At 44.2% G+C, this 15,642-nt stretch overlaps 1 protein-coding gene across 1 annotated transcript in view; it reads left to right on the top strand.

Moving 5' to 3' along the window:
* Nucleotides 1-14,941, top strand: part of Cog3 (component of oligomeric golgi complex 3) — a 59,164-nt gene extending 44,223 nt beyond the window's left edge. The window contains exons 20-23 of the mRNA XM_042285192.2: nt 3,444-3,519; nt 7,865-7,992; nt 8,735-8,833; nt 13,196-14,941. Coding sequence (XP_042141126.2) covers nt 3,444-3,519; nt 7,865-7,992; nt 8,735-8,833; nt 13,196-13,225 — 333 coding nt within the window. The 3' untranslated portion in view covers nt 13,226-14,941. The remainder of the gene's footprint in view (nt 1-3,443; nt 3,520-7,864; nt 7,993-8,734; nt 8,834-13,195) is intronic.
* The last annotated feature ends 701 nt before the right edge of the window (nt 14,942-15,642 follow it).

The following is a 15,642-nucleotide window of genomic DNA, read 5'->3' as shown; positions in this document are numbered from 1 at the left end:
GTAAATATTGAGATAGATATATGTATGAAAATATTTGGCTCAGATTATTTTCTTTAAGGCTTTAAGAAATGCAATACATTTTCATTTTAGACTACTATGGTATACATGTTCCTTGAAACTATTAAATAGGACTTTGAGTCTTAGTAGGTATAGAAAAAGTACAGGACTGTTCTATTGCTGTGAAGAGACACTATGACCATGACAACTCTTATAAAGGAAAACATTTAATTGGGACTGGCTTAAAGTTTCAGAGGTTCAGTCCATTATCATCATGGTGGGGAGCATGGTGGCACACAGGCAGACGTGGTGGTGGAGGAGCTGAGGGTTCTACATCTTGATCCTCAGAGAACAGGATGTGAACTGTGACAATGGGAGTAGCTTGAGGATGGGAGACCTCAAAGACCACCACTACAGTGGTCCTTCCTCCAGCAAGGCCACACCTACTCCAGCAGAGCCACACCTACTCCAGCAAAGCCACACCTACTCCAGCAAAGCCACACCTCCTAGGAATGCTGCTTCCTAGGGGGCCATTTCCTTTCAAACCACACTCCACTCCTGGCCCCCATAGGCTTGCAGCCATGTCACAATGCAAAGATGCATTCAGTCCAGCTTCAAAAGTCCCCATAGTCTCATATAACAGTCTCAAACTTATTTAAAAGTCTAAAGTTCAAAGTCTCTTCTGAGATTCATAACTGTAATCCCCTATAAAATCTAAATCAAAAAGCAGATCACATATTTCCAATATGTAATGGCACAGGATATACATTACTGTTCCAAAACATAGGGAATGAGGAAGTACTGGACCAAAGCAAGACTGAAAACCAGCTGGGCAAATTCCAAACTCTGCATCTCCATGTCTGATGTCAAAACACTCCTTAGATCTCCAACTCCTTTCAGCTTTGTTGACTGCAACACACTTCTTTCTCTTGGGCTGGTTCCATCCCCTGTTAACAACTTTCCTTGGCAGGTTTCCCATGGCTCTGGCATCGCCAATATCTTGGGGTCTCCAATGCGATCCACGCTTCAACTTCACAGCTTTGTGGTTTTAAACAAACAGCTGCCCAGGCATGGTGGCACATATTGAGGGAGGATATGGTGGTTTGAATAAGAATGGTCCCCATAAGCTCATAAATTTGAATGTTTAGTCACCAGGAGTGGCACTGTTTGAAAGGATTAGAAGAATTAGGAGTTGTGGCCTTATTGGTAGGTGTGGCCTTGCTGGAGGAAGTGTGTCTCTGGGGGTGGGCTTTGAGGTTTCAAAAGCCCACACTAGGTTCAGTGTCTTGCTCTCTCTGCTTGCTGTCTGTGGATCAGGATGTGGCTCACAGCTCCTTCTCTAGCACCATGTCTGCCTGCCTGCCACCCTGTCCCACAGTGATGATAATGGACTCACCCTTTGAAACTGTAAGCAAGGCCCCGATTAAATGCTTTCTCCATAAGAGTTGCTGTGGTCATGGTGTTGCTTTGCAGCAGGAGAAACCCTAACTAAGAATGGAGGAAGACTGGATCCAGTCCCAGCCTTGGTTACAGGGTGTGCTTCAGGCCTGCCTGGTCTATATAGTATGATGCTGTTGTTTTTCTTTTTTTTAAAAAGTCCAAGTTAAGTTATTAGAGAATTAGTGAGATCCTAGAACAGTCAGTGGAGTAGTAGGCAGTGGTTATTATTAAAACAAAACTTTCGGGGCTAGAAAAAGGTCTAGAATATAGCTACTAGAAAACAGTTATGAACATTGTGTTCCCATTTTTATAAGTGAATACATGAGTATATTTACACTGGAAAATATTGGGGTAATGTATACTAAAGGTAAATTTATTTTCCTGTTAGCATTGTCTAATTTATAATAATATATGTAATTTATTTTATTTTAATTAATTTATATGTACTTATTTGTGACAAGGTCTCACTGTGTAGCCCTGGCTAGTCTAGGACTCACGATATAGACCAATTTGGCCTGGAATTCACAGAAATGTGGGTTCCTCTGCCTCCTGAGTGCTGGGATTAAAGGTATGTGTCACCACATTCAGCCATTTATAATTTATTTTTAAAGCTGCATCTCAACAATAAAAATAAAGCACGAAGAAATTGCGTGGAAGGGGGTAGAGATGAGGTCTACAATGGACCGTGAGAGCAAAGGTCTGGATTTTTCTGGAGTAGAAGTAGAGACAAGGCAGAACTAGAGAGAAGGTGAAGGAGACCTCAGTTAACGCTTGGATGCTGCTCTGACTGCCCTTTGTCAGAATAGTTTGCCCTTATGGGAAAGTTGGAGTTAATGCTTCAGTCTTTCTAGTAGTTTGGACCTTTGCCCCATGTCTATCCATTAAAAAGTAGTTCATGCACTGGGCGGTGGCACACGCCTTTAATCCCAGCACTCAGGAAGCAGAGGCAGGCAGATCTCTGAGTTTGAGGCTAGCTGGTCTACAGAGTGAGTTCTAGGACAGTCAGGGCTATACAGAGAAACCCTGTCTCGAGCCACCCCCCTCAACCCCTCCCCCCAAAAAAAAGTAGTTTATGTTTATTCCCATCAAGTTTCCTATCTAATAGCTAGGTTGACATATTTGTATTTATTTCCTCTGCTGCTTTAGCAGAATGAAAAATACAAAAGTGGCTTCTAAGTGTATATCTTCAGCATATATTGGCCAAGTAGGCCTTGTGTGATATTTGAATACCTTGTGTTTTTTTGTTGTTTGTGTGTTGAAATAGGGTCTCACTATGTAGCCCAGGCTGGCTTCAAACTCTTGTACTTTATTCCTTAGCTTCCCAGATGCTGACTCTGCAGGTGCATCTGCCATGCCCAACTGAAATTCTTGTGTGTGTGTGTCTGTCTGTCTGTCTTTGTCTTTGTGTCTTTGTGCCCGTGTCTGTGTGAATGTATGCCATTTGTGTGCATTCCTATGGAGTCTAGAAGAGAGCATCCTGCCCCAGAAGCTGGAATTACAGGTGTCAGGAACTAAACTCCAGGCCTCTTCTAGCCTGGTTACTGTTTGTTTTAATGACATTTCCTATGTCTGTGATGGGGTTAAAAAAGAAGGGGGCAAAGTCCTTGTGAGGAGCTTCTTGTGCAGTTATGGCGACCCTGTCCCAATGATAATGGCTCAGTAGTAGCACAGCGGTCTTTCTAGGAGGGACTGGGTTTTTTTTGGTGAAATTCTTTCAGAGATTCCTGTTCTGAAAGGTCTTAGGCAGAATGCTTGGTAGGTTGTTGTTTTGTTTTTGTTTGTTTTTCTTCCCAGAATAACACATGCTTTAAAATCACAAGAGTTTTATTTTAAAAAAAAAGTCCAGCTGTAAAAGCTTGTGAGGGTCTATGCAGTTTTGCTAGGACTGTGCATGGGATTACCAGTGTGCCTTATTTAATAGGTTTAAATGGTGCTGTGTATTGAGAGCGGTTCCTGTTTATTTGCCATTGGTGAAATGAAACCTCTGCTTTTATTTCCTCTACTAGGTGTCAGCATTAAAAACCATGGCCAGTCAGGGAGGCCCCAAATACACCCTCTCACAGCAGCCTTGGGCTCAACCAGGTATCTGGATTTTACTTTCTTGGAATTCTTCTTTTAGGATGTTACTAATCTGGGTATGTGTAGGCCTCTCTGTGACATCTGGGACATGGTTCCTGCTTGCTTTGGGTTTCTAGATGTGGGTTAAAGTCAGATTCCACTTGGGGATGACAGGGCTCACTTGGCCAGCACTGCTTGCATCTGACAAACGTTCATTTCCAGAGGGGAGGAGGTTTGGAAGTTTACTCAGTTAAAAGCAAAGCCTGGCCGGGCGGTGGTGGCACACGCCTTTAATCCCAGCACTCGGGAGGCAGAGCCAGGTGGATCTCTGTGAGTTCGAGGCCAGCCTGGACTACCAAGTGAGTCCCAGGAAAGGCGCAAAGCTACACAGAGAAACCCTGTCTCAAAAAACCAAAAAAAAAAAAAAAAAAGCAAAGCCTGACTTCCGTGGCGGCTTTGAGCCTGCAGACTTGAGCTTTAGTGGGAACACAGTGCCGCGCAGAAGGAGTGATGGTGGGAATGCACTCATTTTCAGCGCTCGAAGAAATGTTGGGCCGCTAGTTTCTTCCTTATTTTTCTCCAAGTTACATCCTCTGTTGACAATTTAGAGTGTTTGGGGAAAAACGTGTAAAAATGAAGGAGTCAGTTGGATTTGGCAGGCAGTTCCACCGCCTGACTTGCGATTCACTTGAGATATTTCCAGTCAGTTTCTTCCATAAATGTAAAGTTTTTATGCTGAAGGCTTTTTCTTTTTGGCAGGTGGAGGGGGTCTCCAGTGTTAGGCATTAGACATTTAGAGTCACACCCCTTTGGGTTATTTTTAGCACATTTTTAAATGGCATTTTAAGTGACTATTAACCAGACTACACTTTGTTACATTATATCTCTGGCCATCCCATGACCCATGTTTTGAAATTGAGACGGTGGTGAAGATGCACACACATCTTCCGAAGAGACAGTGCTAGCTACTTCTTACTTCTACTTCAAATTAACCCAAAGCGTCTATGACTGAAAATCCTGAGACAGGACAGCTTCAATCAAAATTTTTATATGGCATTAAAATTTGACCTGTGAAAAATGTGAAATGGAAAGTACTTCTTATTCCCCACCTGCAAACTAGTCCTTCTCTCAGAGGTAACCCTTCTCTCAGAGGTAACCACCATTATAACTTCTTCCCCAAACTGTTGGTACACATGCTATATGGCCTTTAAAAGTCACCTGCATGAGGTTGTATCATCCCCCATTCAAAGGAACTGCAGACCTAACAGGCATGGCTTTCTTACTTCTCAGAAAAGCAATGGTTTTATAAAGGTGATTCCAGTTAGGTACTGCAGCTGCCAATCCCTGTGGACAGGAAGCCAGAGGCGCTCTTTGGATCTCTCAAGAAGCAGGCCTCCAACTTAGAAACAGTTTCTCCGTGACTAAGACGCTGTGTCTTCACCACTGTCTCAATTTCAAAATATGGGTCATAGGATGGCCAGAAATATAATGTAACAAAATTTATTCTGGTTAATGTTAGCTGAAAATGTCATTTAAAATGTGCTAAAAATAACCCAGAGGGGTGTGACTCTAAATGTCTAGTGCCTAACACTGGAGATCCCTCTACCTGCCAAAAAGAAAAAGCCTTTAGCATAAAAAATTTAGACAGCTTAGTTGGGCAGCGGCGGTGGCGCACACCTTTTATCCCAGCACTTGGGAGGCAGAGTCAGGTATCTCTTGAGTTCGAGGCCAGCCTGGTCTACAGAGTGAGTTCCAGGACAGGCACCAAAACTACACCGAGAAACCCTGTCTCAAAAAACCAAAGCAAACAAACAAAAAAACAACAAAACCCCCAAAAATTTAGAGTTTAGCCAGCCGTCAGCAGTTGTTTTTGGAGGGAGACAGTTTTGTTTCAAAGTCCCTTGTGTGCACTGAGGATGTTCTTCGGCTTGTTTGGCGACCACGGTGGAGACAGTGTATCTGTCTCTCCCTTGTTTCAAACACTTGTCTCGTTTTGAGAGTGACATCTTTTAAAAATCAAACATGGCCGGGTGGGGGACACCTTTAATCCCAGCACTTGGAGTTTGAGGCCAGCCTCAGCCAAGTCTACAGAGCAAGTTCCAGGCCAGCCAGGGCTACACAGAGAAACCCTGTGTTGAAAAACAGAAACAAACAGACAGACAACACAACAAAAACCAAAGCATATTTGATAGAGTAGCATATTGTCCAAAGGCAGTCAGTCTTCCACTGCCAGTGTTGGAATTCTAACTGCAGGCTGCCATTGTGCCGACCCCTGCTCCTCACAGTTAGGACACTCTTGAATTCATTTCAGCCTTTGGCTTAAGGTCAGTCTCTTACAGTGCTTATTTAGAAGTAGGAGCTGGTTTGTAGTCGGAGTGTTTCTGTAAATGGAACTCTGACGTACAATGCACCTTTCTTCAAATAGAGAACACTGGCAGGCAGGCAGGCATAGCATGTTAATGCAGCCAAGCCCAGGCTCTCGGTGCACAGATAACTGACGCTCTTTCCTTTCTGGAAAGATCCTTTCTCTTGAAGTAGGGCCTGTGATTTTTCTCAAGAGGTATTCTAACAGTTCCATGTTGGGGGTATCGTGGGCTTCCTTTTTACTTAATTCGCCACTAGTAAAGCATTAGATAACAAGATAGATTGGAATAGGGCTTTCTGTTATGTTATTTAGTGTATTTTTCCCCCTGATGGGATCATTCACTATCTTGTAAATATGTCTTCTTCCCCTTCAGCCACCTTGGAAGTATGGGCTTGGTTTTCATGGTCTGTAGTGAGTAACACCCTCACTTCAATGTCAGAGAGATTTATGGGCCTCTTGAGGTGGATCAGGGAGAGCAGTCTAGAAACTGTTGGGCCTTCCGCCCTAAGCTCAGGTTCTGGGGAGGTTATGTCATGCGTTATAAATTAAATGTCAATTTGTTAACTGAAACCAGGAGATATATCTGTTTGGTGGGTAGTGGGTTCACTAGCCTGTGCACCCACTTTGTGGTTACTGAGAGTTTTCAAGTCTGATTCAGTGACCCCTAAAGTATTTTAGTGGTGATGGAGCCAGAACCCAGAGAGGAAGGACCTTGAAGGAGACTTCCTTTATTTAACAAAAATGAGCAATTCCTGAGAGCATTGACATTCCTACCATGGTTTTGCCTAAACTTCCGTCAACTAAACCTTTTTACATGATATAAAAATTGCCCGATTCTCTGTGTATGTAAACTAGTCCTCTCGAAGATAACGGTGGCTGTGGCATCTTTCCCCGAGCTGTCTGGATATGAACACCAGCACACACAGGCTGCAGTAGTCCCCACCAGATTGGGTCGTCCTCCTTATCTTTCACTAGGACGGAACACAAGGCTCTTGTCCTGCAGCCCTTTGATCCCGGGGTGTCCTACTGTCATTCTGTTCAGTGGGTACATAGAACACCTCACCACCCCGTGATTCCTTCAGTCATTGTACTAATGACTACAGTGAATGTTTCAGTCGGCTTTCCAATACTCTGTAGTAAACTATATATATATATATGCTCTCTGGAATGCTGGGATTGCAAGGGTGCACCATTGCGTCTGGCTTGGAGTTTTTTGTTTCATTTGTTTTCCTTTGAATGTTTTTTATGTTAACCAAAGGATGTTGAAGGTTGTTTACCTATTTCTCTACACCTTGTCAACATGGAAATCTAAATCCTTTTACCAGTATTTCACTGGTTTAATTTATATTGAATTTTGAGTGAGGTTGAGCATATTAGAAATTGTGAATCATCTTTTCCTCTTGAATATTTCATGCAGATGGCTGACTACACTTATTTCCACATAGCCCTTTCAGATGCTACACTTTGGGTGCATAGATCTTTACTTAAAAACATGTGGAATTTATTTTCTGTCTGGCCCAGAAGTTTAAGAACGTAATAAATGGGTACATAGTTCAGCTTCACTATGTGTAGACGAGCATCTTCTGAATGGGCCAAACAGCTGGAGCCACCTGCCTGGGTGAGCTCTGCACATGGAGAGGCTTGTTTCTTACTAACTCACTCCTGCTGTTCTCTGAAAATAATTTAAAGTTTTAAACCTCATCTTTTGCCTCCACATTCCAAAGGCACAAATTACAGAGCTTGTGAATGCCCTGAATCATGCTGGGGGAACTTCTGGCTGTATCAGTTCTTGGGTTTAGAGTTTGTATGTAGCATATACTTAATGAATGTTTAGAGGGCTTGTGATTAAACTTGATAAATAACAAGATGTAGGGAACAGATTCTTTGGGGAAATAAAGATTTTAGGGGGAAAAAAATCTTTGCTTTTTTTTTCTATTTCCCTCTGAGTTAAAATGGAAAATTTTCTTTTTCTTTGTAACACTAACAAGGGTAATTTCTTTGCAGCAAAGGTCAATGACCTCGTGGCCACTGCTTATAAGACAATAAAAACGAAGCTGCCACTGACATTGAGAAGCATGTCACTGTACTTGTCCAATAAGGACACCGAGTTCATCTTGTTTAAGCCTGTCAGGGTAAGTGGTGTGGCAGCATGTTGGTTGGTGACTAAAGTGTGCTTTTCTTCCTGTCATTTTCTCTTCCTACAGACATTCAGGACGTTAGTGATGTTAATGGTTTCTGTGATCTTAGAGGCGCCAGAGCCTACGTCTGTCTGCTTATATCTTATTCCTTGCTCACTTCCTCTGAAGTTTTTTGTTAATTTTGAAAGTAGAAATTAATAAATAAACAACAAAACAATCAGATCTGCACCTTGCACTGTGGCCCAATACTTGGGAGAACAGCATTTCAGGATTTATGCCCCATTTTACTGGGGAGTAGAAGAAATAAATGACTTGTAACAGCCACCAAGGGATTAAGTGTCAGAGTAGATTTAAGACTCATAACTTCCAGTTCGTGTTGAGTTCACAGCTTTACCCAAGGCATTGGTTGATTTTTTTTTTAAGTGCATTTTATGTGTCTTGAAACTTTATTATCTTTTGTGTAAGAAATTGCCGAAGACTTATTATGCTCTGGGGGGATAAGATATATGAGAGTTTAATGTTTCCAGGAATTATCTGATAAGTCTTCATCAGGTTGTACTAGCATGTAAAATATTAAAGTACAAATTATATGTCTTTGGTAATCTCATAAAAATATATTTCCTCTCCTCATTTTGGCGAGAACTGTGATGATTTAATACTCGTAGTGTTTCTTGTTTATGACGTGTGCATATATCCCCTGGGCTGCCTGATACGGTCTCTCCTTCTTCTTTCTAAGAATAACATTCAGCAAGTCTACCAGAAGTTCCATGCTCTGCTAAAGGAAGAGTTCAGCCCTGAAGACATCCAGATCATTGCTTGCCCCTCCATGGAACAGGTATCCACAGACTCTGGGCCTCTGAGTCTTTCAGGCCCCTTATTTATTTCCCTTGAGCAGATAACATGTTCGAGCACCCCTGCATTGTTGAAGTTTGATGAGTAAGAATTCAGACTTGGAATTGTGTCTGACTCTGGGGAATGGTTTTAGAGCTTTCGTTTCTTGTTTAATCCATTCTGATAATGTTGGTGAAAGACTCAGTAGTCAGCTTGCCAAATCACTGTTCCAAACACAGGCCAGCACACAAGTGCTTGAAATGGAACTTATTTTAGGAATTAGAATCGATGCTGGACTTTTTTCTGTGTGTTTTTTCTTCTTTCTAAATTTAAAAACCTAAATTAGAGCTCACTTTGTGTCAGCATTCATTTCATTATTCAATTCAGCCAGGAAATTTTGACCAGACTCTTGTTATATAGTTGGAGTAGCTTGGCGTTTGGAAAATAACTTCATTTCTTGCCTTCAGGACCAGAGAGTCTCAGGAATGGTCAGGTTAGTGGTCAGGTTAGTGGTCAGGTTAGTGGTCAGGTTAGTGGCCAGGTTAGTGGTCAGGTTAGTGGCCAGGTTAGTGGTCAGGTTAGTGGTCAGGTTAGTGGTCGGGAGAGCTCAGAGAAGTGTGAGGAGAGATTGGGGAGGACGTGAGACCACCAGTGTAGATACTTGTAGGAATATTACTGTAACGGGGAAGAAAGCTGTGGGGAGAACTGCATTCTTCTTTAGTGAGATGCACTTCATATACCACAAAATTCTCCTGCTAAAATGTAGAGCTCAGCAGTTTTTAGTATATTTACAAGACAGCCGTCACTAGCATCTGGTTCTGGAACATTTTCATTACTCCCTTAAGAACCCCTCACAGTTAACAGTCGCCAGCCCCCCCCCCCCCCACCTTCTCCCTTCATCTTCATGAATTTGCTTATGCGGGGCATGTCATCGTGTGGCGTCGTGCCCTGTCTTTCCTAACGGGGTCTGGCACCCAGCACACCTTCAAGGCTCACACATTTTACAGCATGTGGTTTTATTATTTATTTTTTTTAGATTTACTTTTTAAAAATGTTAAATCATTTGTGTATGTCTGGGTCTCTGTGTGGGTATGCAGGTGTCTATGGAGGCCAGAAGAGGGTGGTCGGGGCCCCTCAAGCTGAAGTGGTGGTTGTGAGCTACAGAATGTGGGTGCTGGGAACTAGACTTGGGTCCTCCACAAGAGCAGCAAGTGCGCTTAACCACTGATCCATCTCTCCCATCCTTCCCTCCTTCCTCCCTCCCCCGTCCCTCCCCCATCCCTCTCTCCCTTCCTCCCTCCCTCCTCCCTCCCTCCCTCCCTCCCTCCCTCCCTCCCTCCTCCCTCCCTCCCTCCCTTCCTCCTTCCCTCCCTATTCCTCCCAGCTGTGTATGTGAATAGCTGGGGTCGTATTGGAAAAAGTTATGGCTACCAGTGTTACTAGTGTTCTACAGTCAAACTTCAATTTTTTTCCTTTCTTTTGACACAAGGTTTCCTCAGTGTAGCCCTGGCTATCCTGGAAATTGCTCTGTAGACCAGGCTGGCCTCAAACTCAGAGATCTACCTGCCTTTGCCTCCCTAGTGTTGGGATTAAAGGCGAGTTCCACCACCACCTGGCTAGGATTTTAAACTTTTAAAAATTGTTTTTAATTGTGTGTGTGTGTGTGTGTGTGTGTGTGTGTGTGTGTGTGTGTGCCTACCAAGGCCATAGGTGTTGGATCCTCTGGGGTTACAAGTGGTTATGAGCCGCCTGATGTGGGTACTGGGAATAGAACTCAGGTCTTCTGGAAGAGCAGTCTGTGCTCTTAGTCACCGAGTCTTCTCTCTAGCCTCTAAACTTAAAAAAACATAAGTCATTTGAAATACCCATTTAGGCTTACTATAATATTTAGAAAGTTTCCCCACTTTGATTTGTTTTTCCTTGTTTTTGTAGTATTTTTTAATTACCTTTATTGTGTGTGCGTGAGTGCCTGCGCACGTACATGTGAGCACACGTCACAGCGTGTATGTGGAGGGCAGAGGACAACTTAGGCAAGACAGTCCTTTTATTGTGTGGTCCTGGGATCAAACCTAGGTCCTCGGGTTCGGTGACAGGCACCTTTTACCCACTGAGTCATCTTGCTGGCCTTAATTTTGCCTTTGAATTATATAAAATATCTTGTCGTTCCCAAGTCAGAATTGTGGAACAGGGTGAATTTGTGGAACTCTTGTTCTGTTTTCTAGTGCTCTTCTGGGGGCTGCTGCATAGAGAATGCGTCTCAGAAGCAGTCAGAGTAGTACAGAGTAGTGTAGTGTGGTATTAGTATAGTATAGTACAGGCCAGTACAGTACAGTATAGTGTAGTACAGTACAGTATAGTACAGGACAGTACAGTATAGTATAGTACAGGACAGTACAGTATAATATAGGACAGTATAGTCTAGTACAGTATAGTATAGTACAGGACAGTACAGTATAGTATAGTACAGGACAGGTATAGTATAGTATAGTACAGTACAGTATAGTATAGTACAGGATAGTATAGTACAGGATAGTATAGTACAGGACAGGACAGTATAGTATAGTACAGTATAGTATAGTACAGTACAGTATAGTATAGTACAGGATAGTATAGTATAGTACAGTACAGGACAGTACAGTATAGTATATCATAGTAGTAGACAGAGACGCTCACTTGTGTTAAAGGAAGTCTGAATGTGTGGCACAGATGTGCGGTGCTGGGCTGATGGGGCTCACGGAGGTGCTCATCACAGTGCTCTGTCTCTGAGTGAAAGTAGAAATGGGGGGGAGTCTGAGGATGAAGGCTTGGTCAACTATGGTGGTTAGGAATCTGAATCTTAGCTGTCTACTTGTCTTTATTCTGTAGTCGTTGTGAATTGCTTGGAAATAGGTATGGAGTAGCTGGACGATCAGAGTCCGTTGTGTTACTGAGCCCTCCATCGCTGTGACAGACAGAGCCTGTTTGGGGCCTAGTTGGTGGGCTCCAGTCCATGCTTGCTTGACTCCGTTGCTTCCGGTCCCTTTGGGGCAGTTGTGGCAGAAGCATGTGGTGCAGTTAAGCTGCTCTGCTGTGGCCACGAAGCAAAAAGGAAGAGGAAGGAGCTGGTCTCCTCCCTTAGAGACTTGAGACCTCCTTGTGGCCCCATTCCCTACAAGTTCCGCCACCTCTTGGCACTAAGTGGCTTGGGACCAAGCTTTGGACAAATGGGCCTTTGGGGAGCATTCCAGAACCAAATGGCAGCTCCAGCATGTGGCAGAAAAGACAGGAATGATGTAGGAAGCTCCTTTGCATTCTTTACCCCATTCCTGACTTCTCTGATGGTTTTAACCTCTTACTTTTAGCTTTCCTCCAGCCCTTCCTTTGAGAGGAAGTGGGAGATGCTTGCTTGGTACTCCTCCATACAAAAGGAAACCTTCCTTGGCCGCTCTGCCTGTCGGTTAGGAGGGGTCCTCTGAAGTGGGATGATCGCGTGTTTCTTTCACGCAGCTAGTTTCAGGGTTTGCATTCCTGGCAGGAACAGCCCAGGGGGTTTTGTCTCCTTTCTCCCACAAGTACACAGTCGTAGAGAAGATGAAGTGACGACTAATAACCAGAGCAGCTACCATGTAGAAGGGGAGTCAGCTGTTTACTGCAGGTCTCCATGGCCTGGAGGACCACAGAGAGCTGGCTCTGGAGTCTCCGGCCTCCGTCACCTATTGGCACATTGCCTGAATGACAAGTCTCTTCCCTGTGAGGATAAGAGTTCGTGGATAAGCCAGAACTCACCTAGCATGCCTGCTCCTGGCATTGAAAAAGTCACCTAAGGGCTGGAGGTGACGCTCAGTTGTCAGGGTGCTTTCCTCCAGTGCAGGAGGCCTTGGGGTCGGTCTCCAGCACCCCAGCACCACAGAACCCCTGCAGCCCTGCCTAGTGCATGCCCCTAACCTGAACACTTGGGAGAGGGAGTCAGGTGACGCTCACCTTCAGCTAAACAGTGAGTCTGAGGCTAGCCTGAACAACGTGAGTCTCTGTCCTTTTTAAAAATCATTTAAATTCCAGCACTAAGGAAGCTGAGATGGGGGGATGTTGAGTTTAGGGCTAGCCTGGCTATACCTTACACAAATAAACAAAACTAGTAAAACCATCACTGAAAGAACTCAGCTTACGGTGGTGCTTTCCGGAGCCCTGGGTAGAGAACCGTGGCATGAGTTGAGTGTCCAGCCTTCCTCTTGTGCGCTGTGTCGAGCTCTCCCATCGCTGGGTTACTGTACTGCCAGTGACAGCTGTAAAAATCTCAGCTTTTTCTTTCCTCGTGCCTTTGGGACTGGAGACTTCTGAGGGTGAAAGTCCATAGAGAACTAACACAGGCCTCTCTGCTGCTTTTCAGCTGAACCTCCTGCTGTCGGTTTCTAAATAGTACCACTGGACCCTGGGTGTCAACGGTCTGTCCCCCGGGAGAGACCTGAGGAGTCCTGCAGCCGCAAAGATGCCCAAGGCCCCATGTGGGATGGCTCCTGAGGAACACGGGTGTGCTGCTCAATGCTGCCTGCAGAGGGAAGCCTGGGTGAAGCCGGAGAAGACGGAAATGCCAAAGATTGACAGCAGGGTGCCGCCTCATCGAGACGGTCTCCAGGAATGGAGTGGTCTAAGAGGGGGCCACGGGTTCACAGTGAAACGCTCCTTCACAGAGATTGTGCAATAAAAGTGGGTTACAATAAATAGTGCAAAGGACCTCATAGGAACTCAGCTACCTGGACAGCCGCTGGGTCACCATTGCTCCTGTGGACACTGCAAGGCATTAGCCGCCAGGCAGTCCACGGTGACTGCCACTTGGAAAATCTTCCTTCTGTATCCTGATGCAGTGTTCCTCCTGCCATCTTGAGGTGGAGCTGGGAGTAGATTGGTTGCTTCCAAGAAGACATCTTGCTTTTCCTGGACCCAGGCTATCATCTTCCTGTGGACTTGATGTGAGGCAGTTGCAATAAGCCAAGGCCTCATGTAAGGTCCTCTCCTGAACTGTATTCTCCTCACTAGACAGCTGTGTCTCAGGTATCAGAGCTTCCCAGTATGGGCGCCAGTGGGTGAGGAGGAGTCACCAGTGATGGGCTCTTACGTCTGGCACATCTTGGAGAGAGGGAAGTCTGTGAGGAGTGGGTCTCAGGAGCGGAGCTTAGTTGCTGGCCTTCTGCTGGCCTTGGTTGCTGTCAGTCTTTATAAAGTGACTACTCTTTGGTTGCCTACGTTATACTAGACACCAGCCTTCTGGGATCCCCAGTCCTGCCACAGCCGAACACCTAAGGTGGCAAACACTGCCCATACCTTCAAGAGGACACCAGTCAAGGTCAAAGGACTAGAAGCATCCCTGAATTTTCCTACAAATTCCTCTTTGAATTTGAGATTGGATTGGCTTAGCCCCTGGTGTTAGAGTAAATGTAGCCTTGTAGATTGCTTCTTCAGTTACTCACTGTAGACTTGAGGGTGGGATGGTGCCGGGGGCTCTGAAATAGGGCAGGCGACCTCATGATGCAGGTGAGTGACAGGAGCACCTTCCTGCACAGTGTGCGTGGGGGTGACCCGTCCTGATGCAACAGGCCACTTGTTCTTCAACCCAGTGTAAATCGGTGGTGGACGTTGCTTGGTAGAGCATATTACTCTATATTTTGGGGAACTCGAAAGTAAGAGGGTCCATATTTTTCTTTGCTATAAAATGAATGAGTTAGGAAGATTGTACTTACTATATTAATACATGTCTAATGTGACAAACTGTAATATCCAGTTCTGTGTATTATATGTACATTTGGTGTTCAAATAGCCTTTCCAAAGAAGTGAGGGCATAATTGTTGTACAGCACTGTGACTCAGTAGTCTGATGTACAGAGCAGGACGTGATCTCCAAGGAGACACTTGTTCTTGGGATTTGATTTTTTATTTCTGAAAACACTCAACACCTTTCCAAGTGCTGGGAAGGTGGTACTGATCCAGTTTGTTTGCTGAATGAATATTTGTTTAAATCTGTACAGTTTCAAGTGTTTACTTATACAGAGTGTACATACTTTGAAATAATTAATTTAAATGCTTTATATTATTTAGCTAGAAATTGCTGTTTTTAATAAATAAATTTTTTAAAAAATAAAGATCTTTGCTTCCTACTTTGTTGTCACGTGTTTGGTATGCATGTGGACTCTTTAAGAATATTTTGATTGCAGATTTTATTGGGACAAGTTGTAGACTCGTGTGTAGTTATAAGAAATAGTACCTGAGTTCCCTTTGTCTAGTTCTGCTCAATGGTAACATCTCACAAGCAGTGGGGTTCACTATAACCAGTTTTTGACATCAGTGCCCTCTGCTAATCTTAGCTTTCCCTGGCTCTCCTGTGTAATAATCATTGTGAAAGGACATTTTAATCTCTCTTTTTAGTTTTCTTGAGACAGTGTTTCTCTGTGTAGCCCTGGCAGTCCTAGAACTTGCTTTGTAGACCAGGCTGGCCTCGAACTCAGGTCTGCTTGCCTTGGCCTCCCAGGTGCTGGGATTTGTGCACCACACCCAGCGTCGGAGATACCTTAGTGATTTACTAGTTAGAAGTGGGTTCATCTTCTGTTACTGTAGCATACCTGAGATAAGTCAGCTTAGGAACACAGAAAGCTCATTTTGGCTCACGGTTTTGGCTCCTGGCATGATGCATTGACTGGAGACTAGTCCTGTTTTATAGTCTGGAGAATAATCTGCTACAGCCACTCTTGGTTTCAGACGTGTGAGTTTATTAATTATATAGCACGCACAATTAGCAAGTGCAGATAGAAGCCTCTGATAACCAGAGCATCGTCAAGTCAGGCAC

Source organism: Peromyscus maniculatus, chromosome 9, assembly GCF_049852395.1.
Source record: "Peromyscus maniculatus bairdii isolate BWxNUB_F1_BW_parent chromosome 9, HU_Pman_BW_mat_3.1, whole genome shotgun sequence".
Taxonomy (NCBI): domain Eukaryota; kingdom Metazoa; phylum Chordata; class Mammalia; order Rodentia; family Cricetidae; genus Peromyscus; species Peromyscus maniculatus.
Note: the sequence above shows the minus strand (reverse complement) of the source record. Positions and strands in the feature narration are given on the sequence as shown.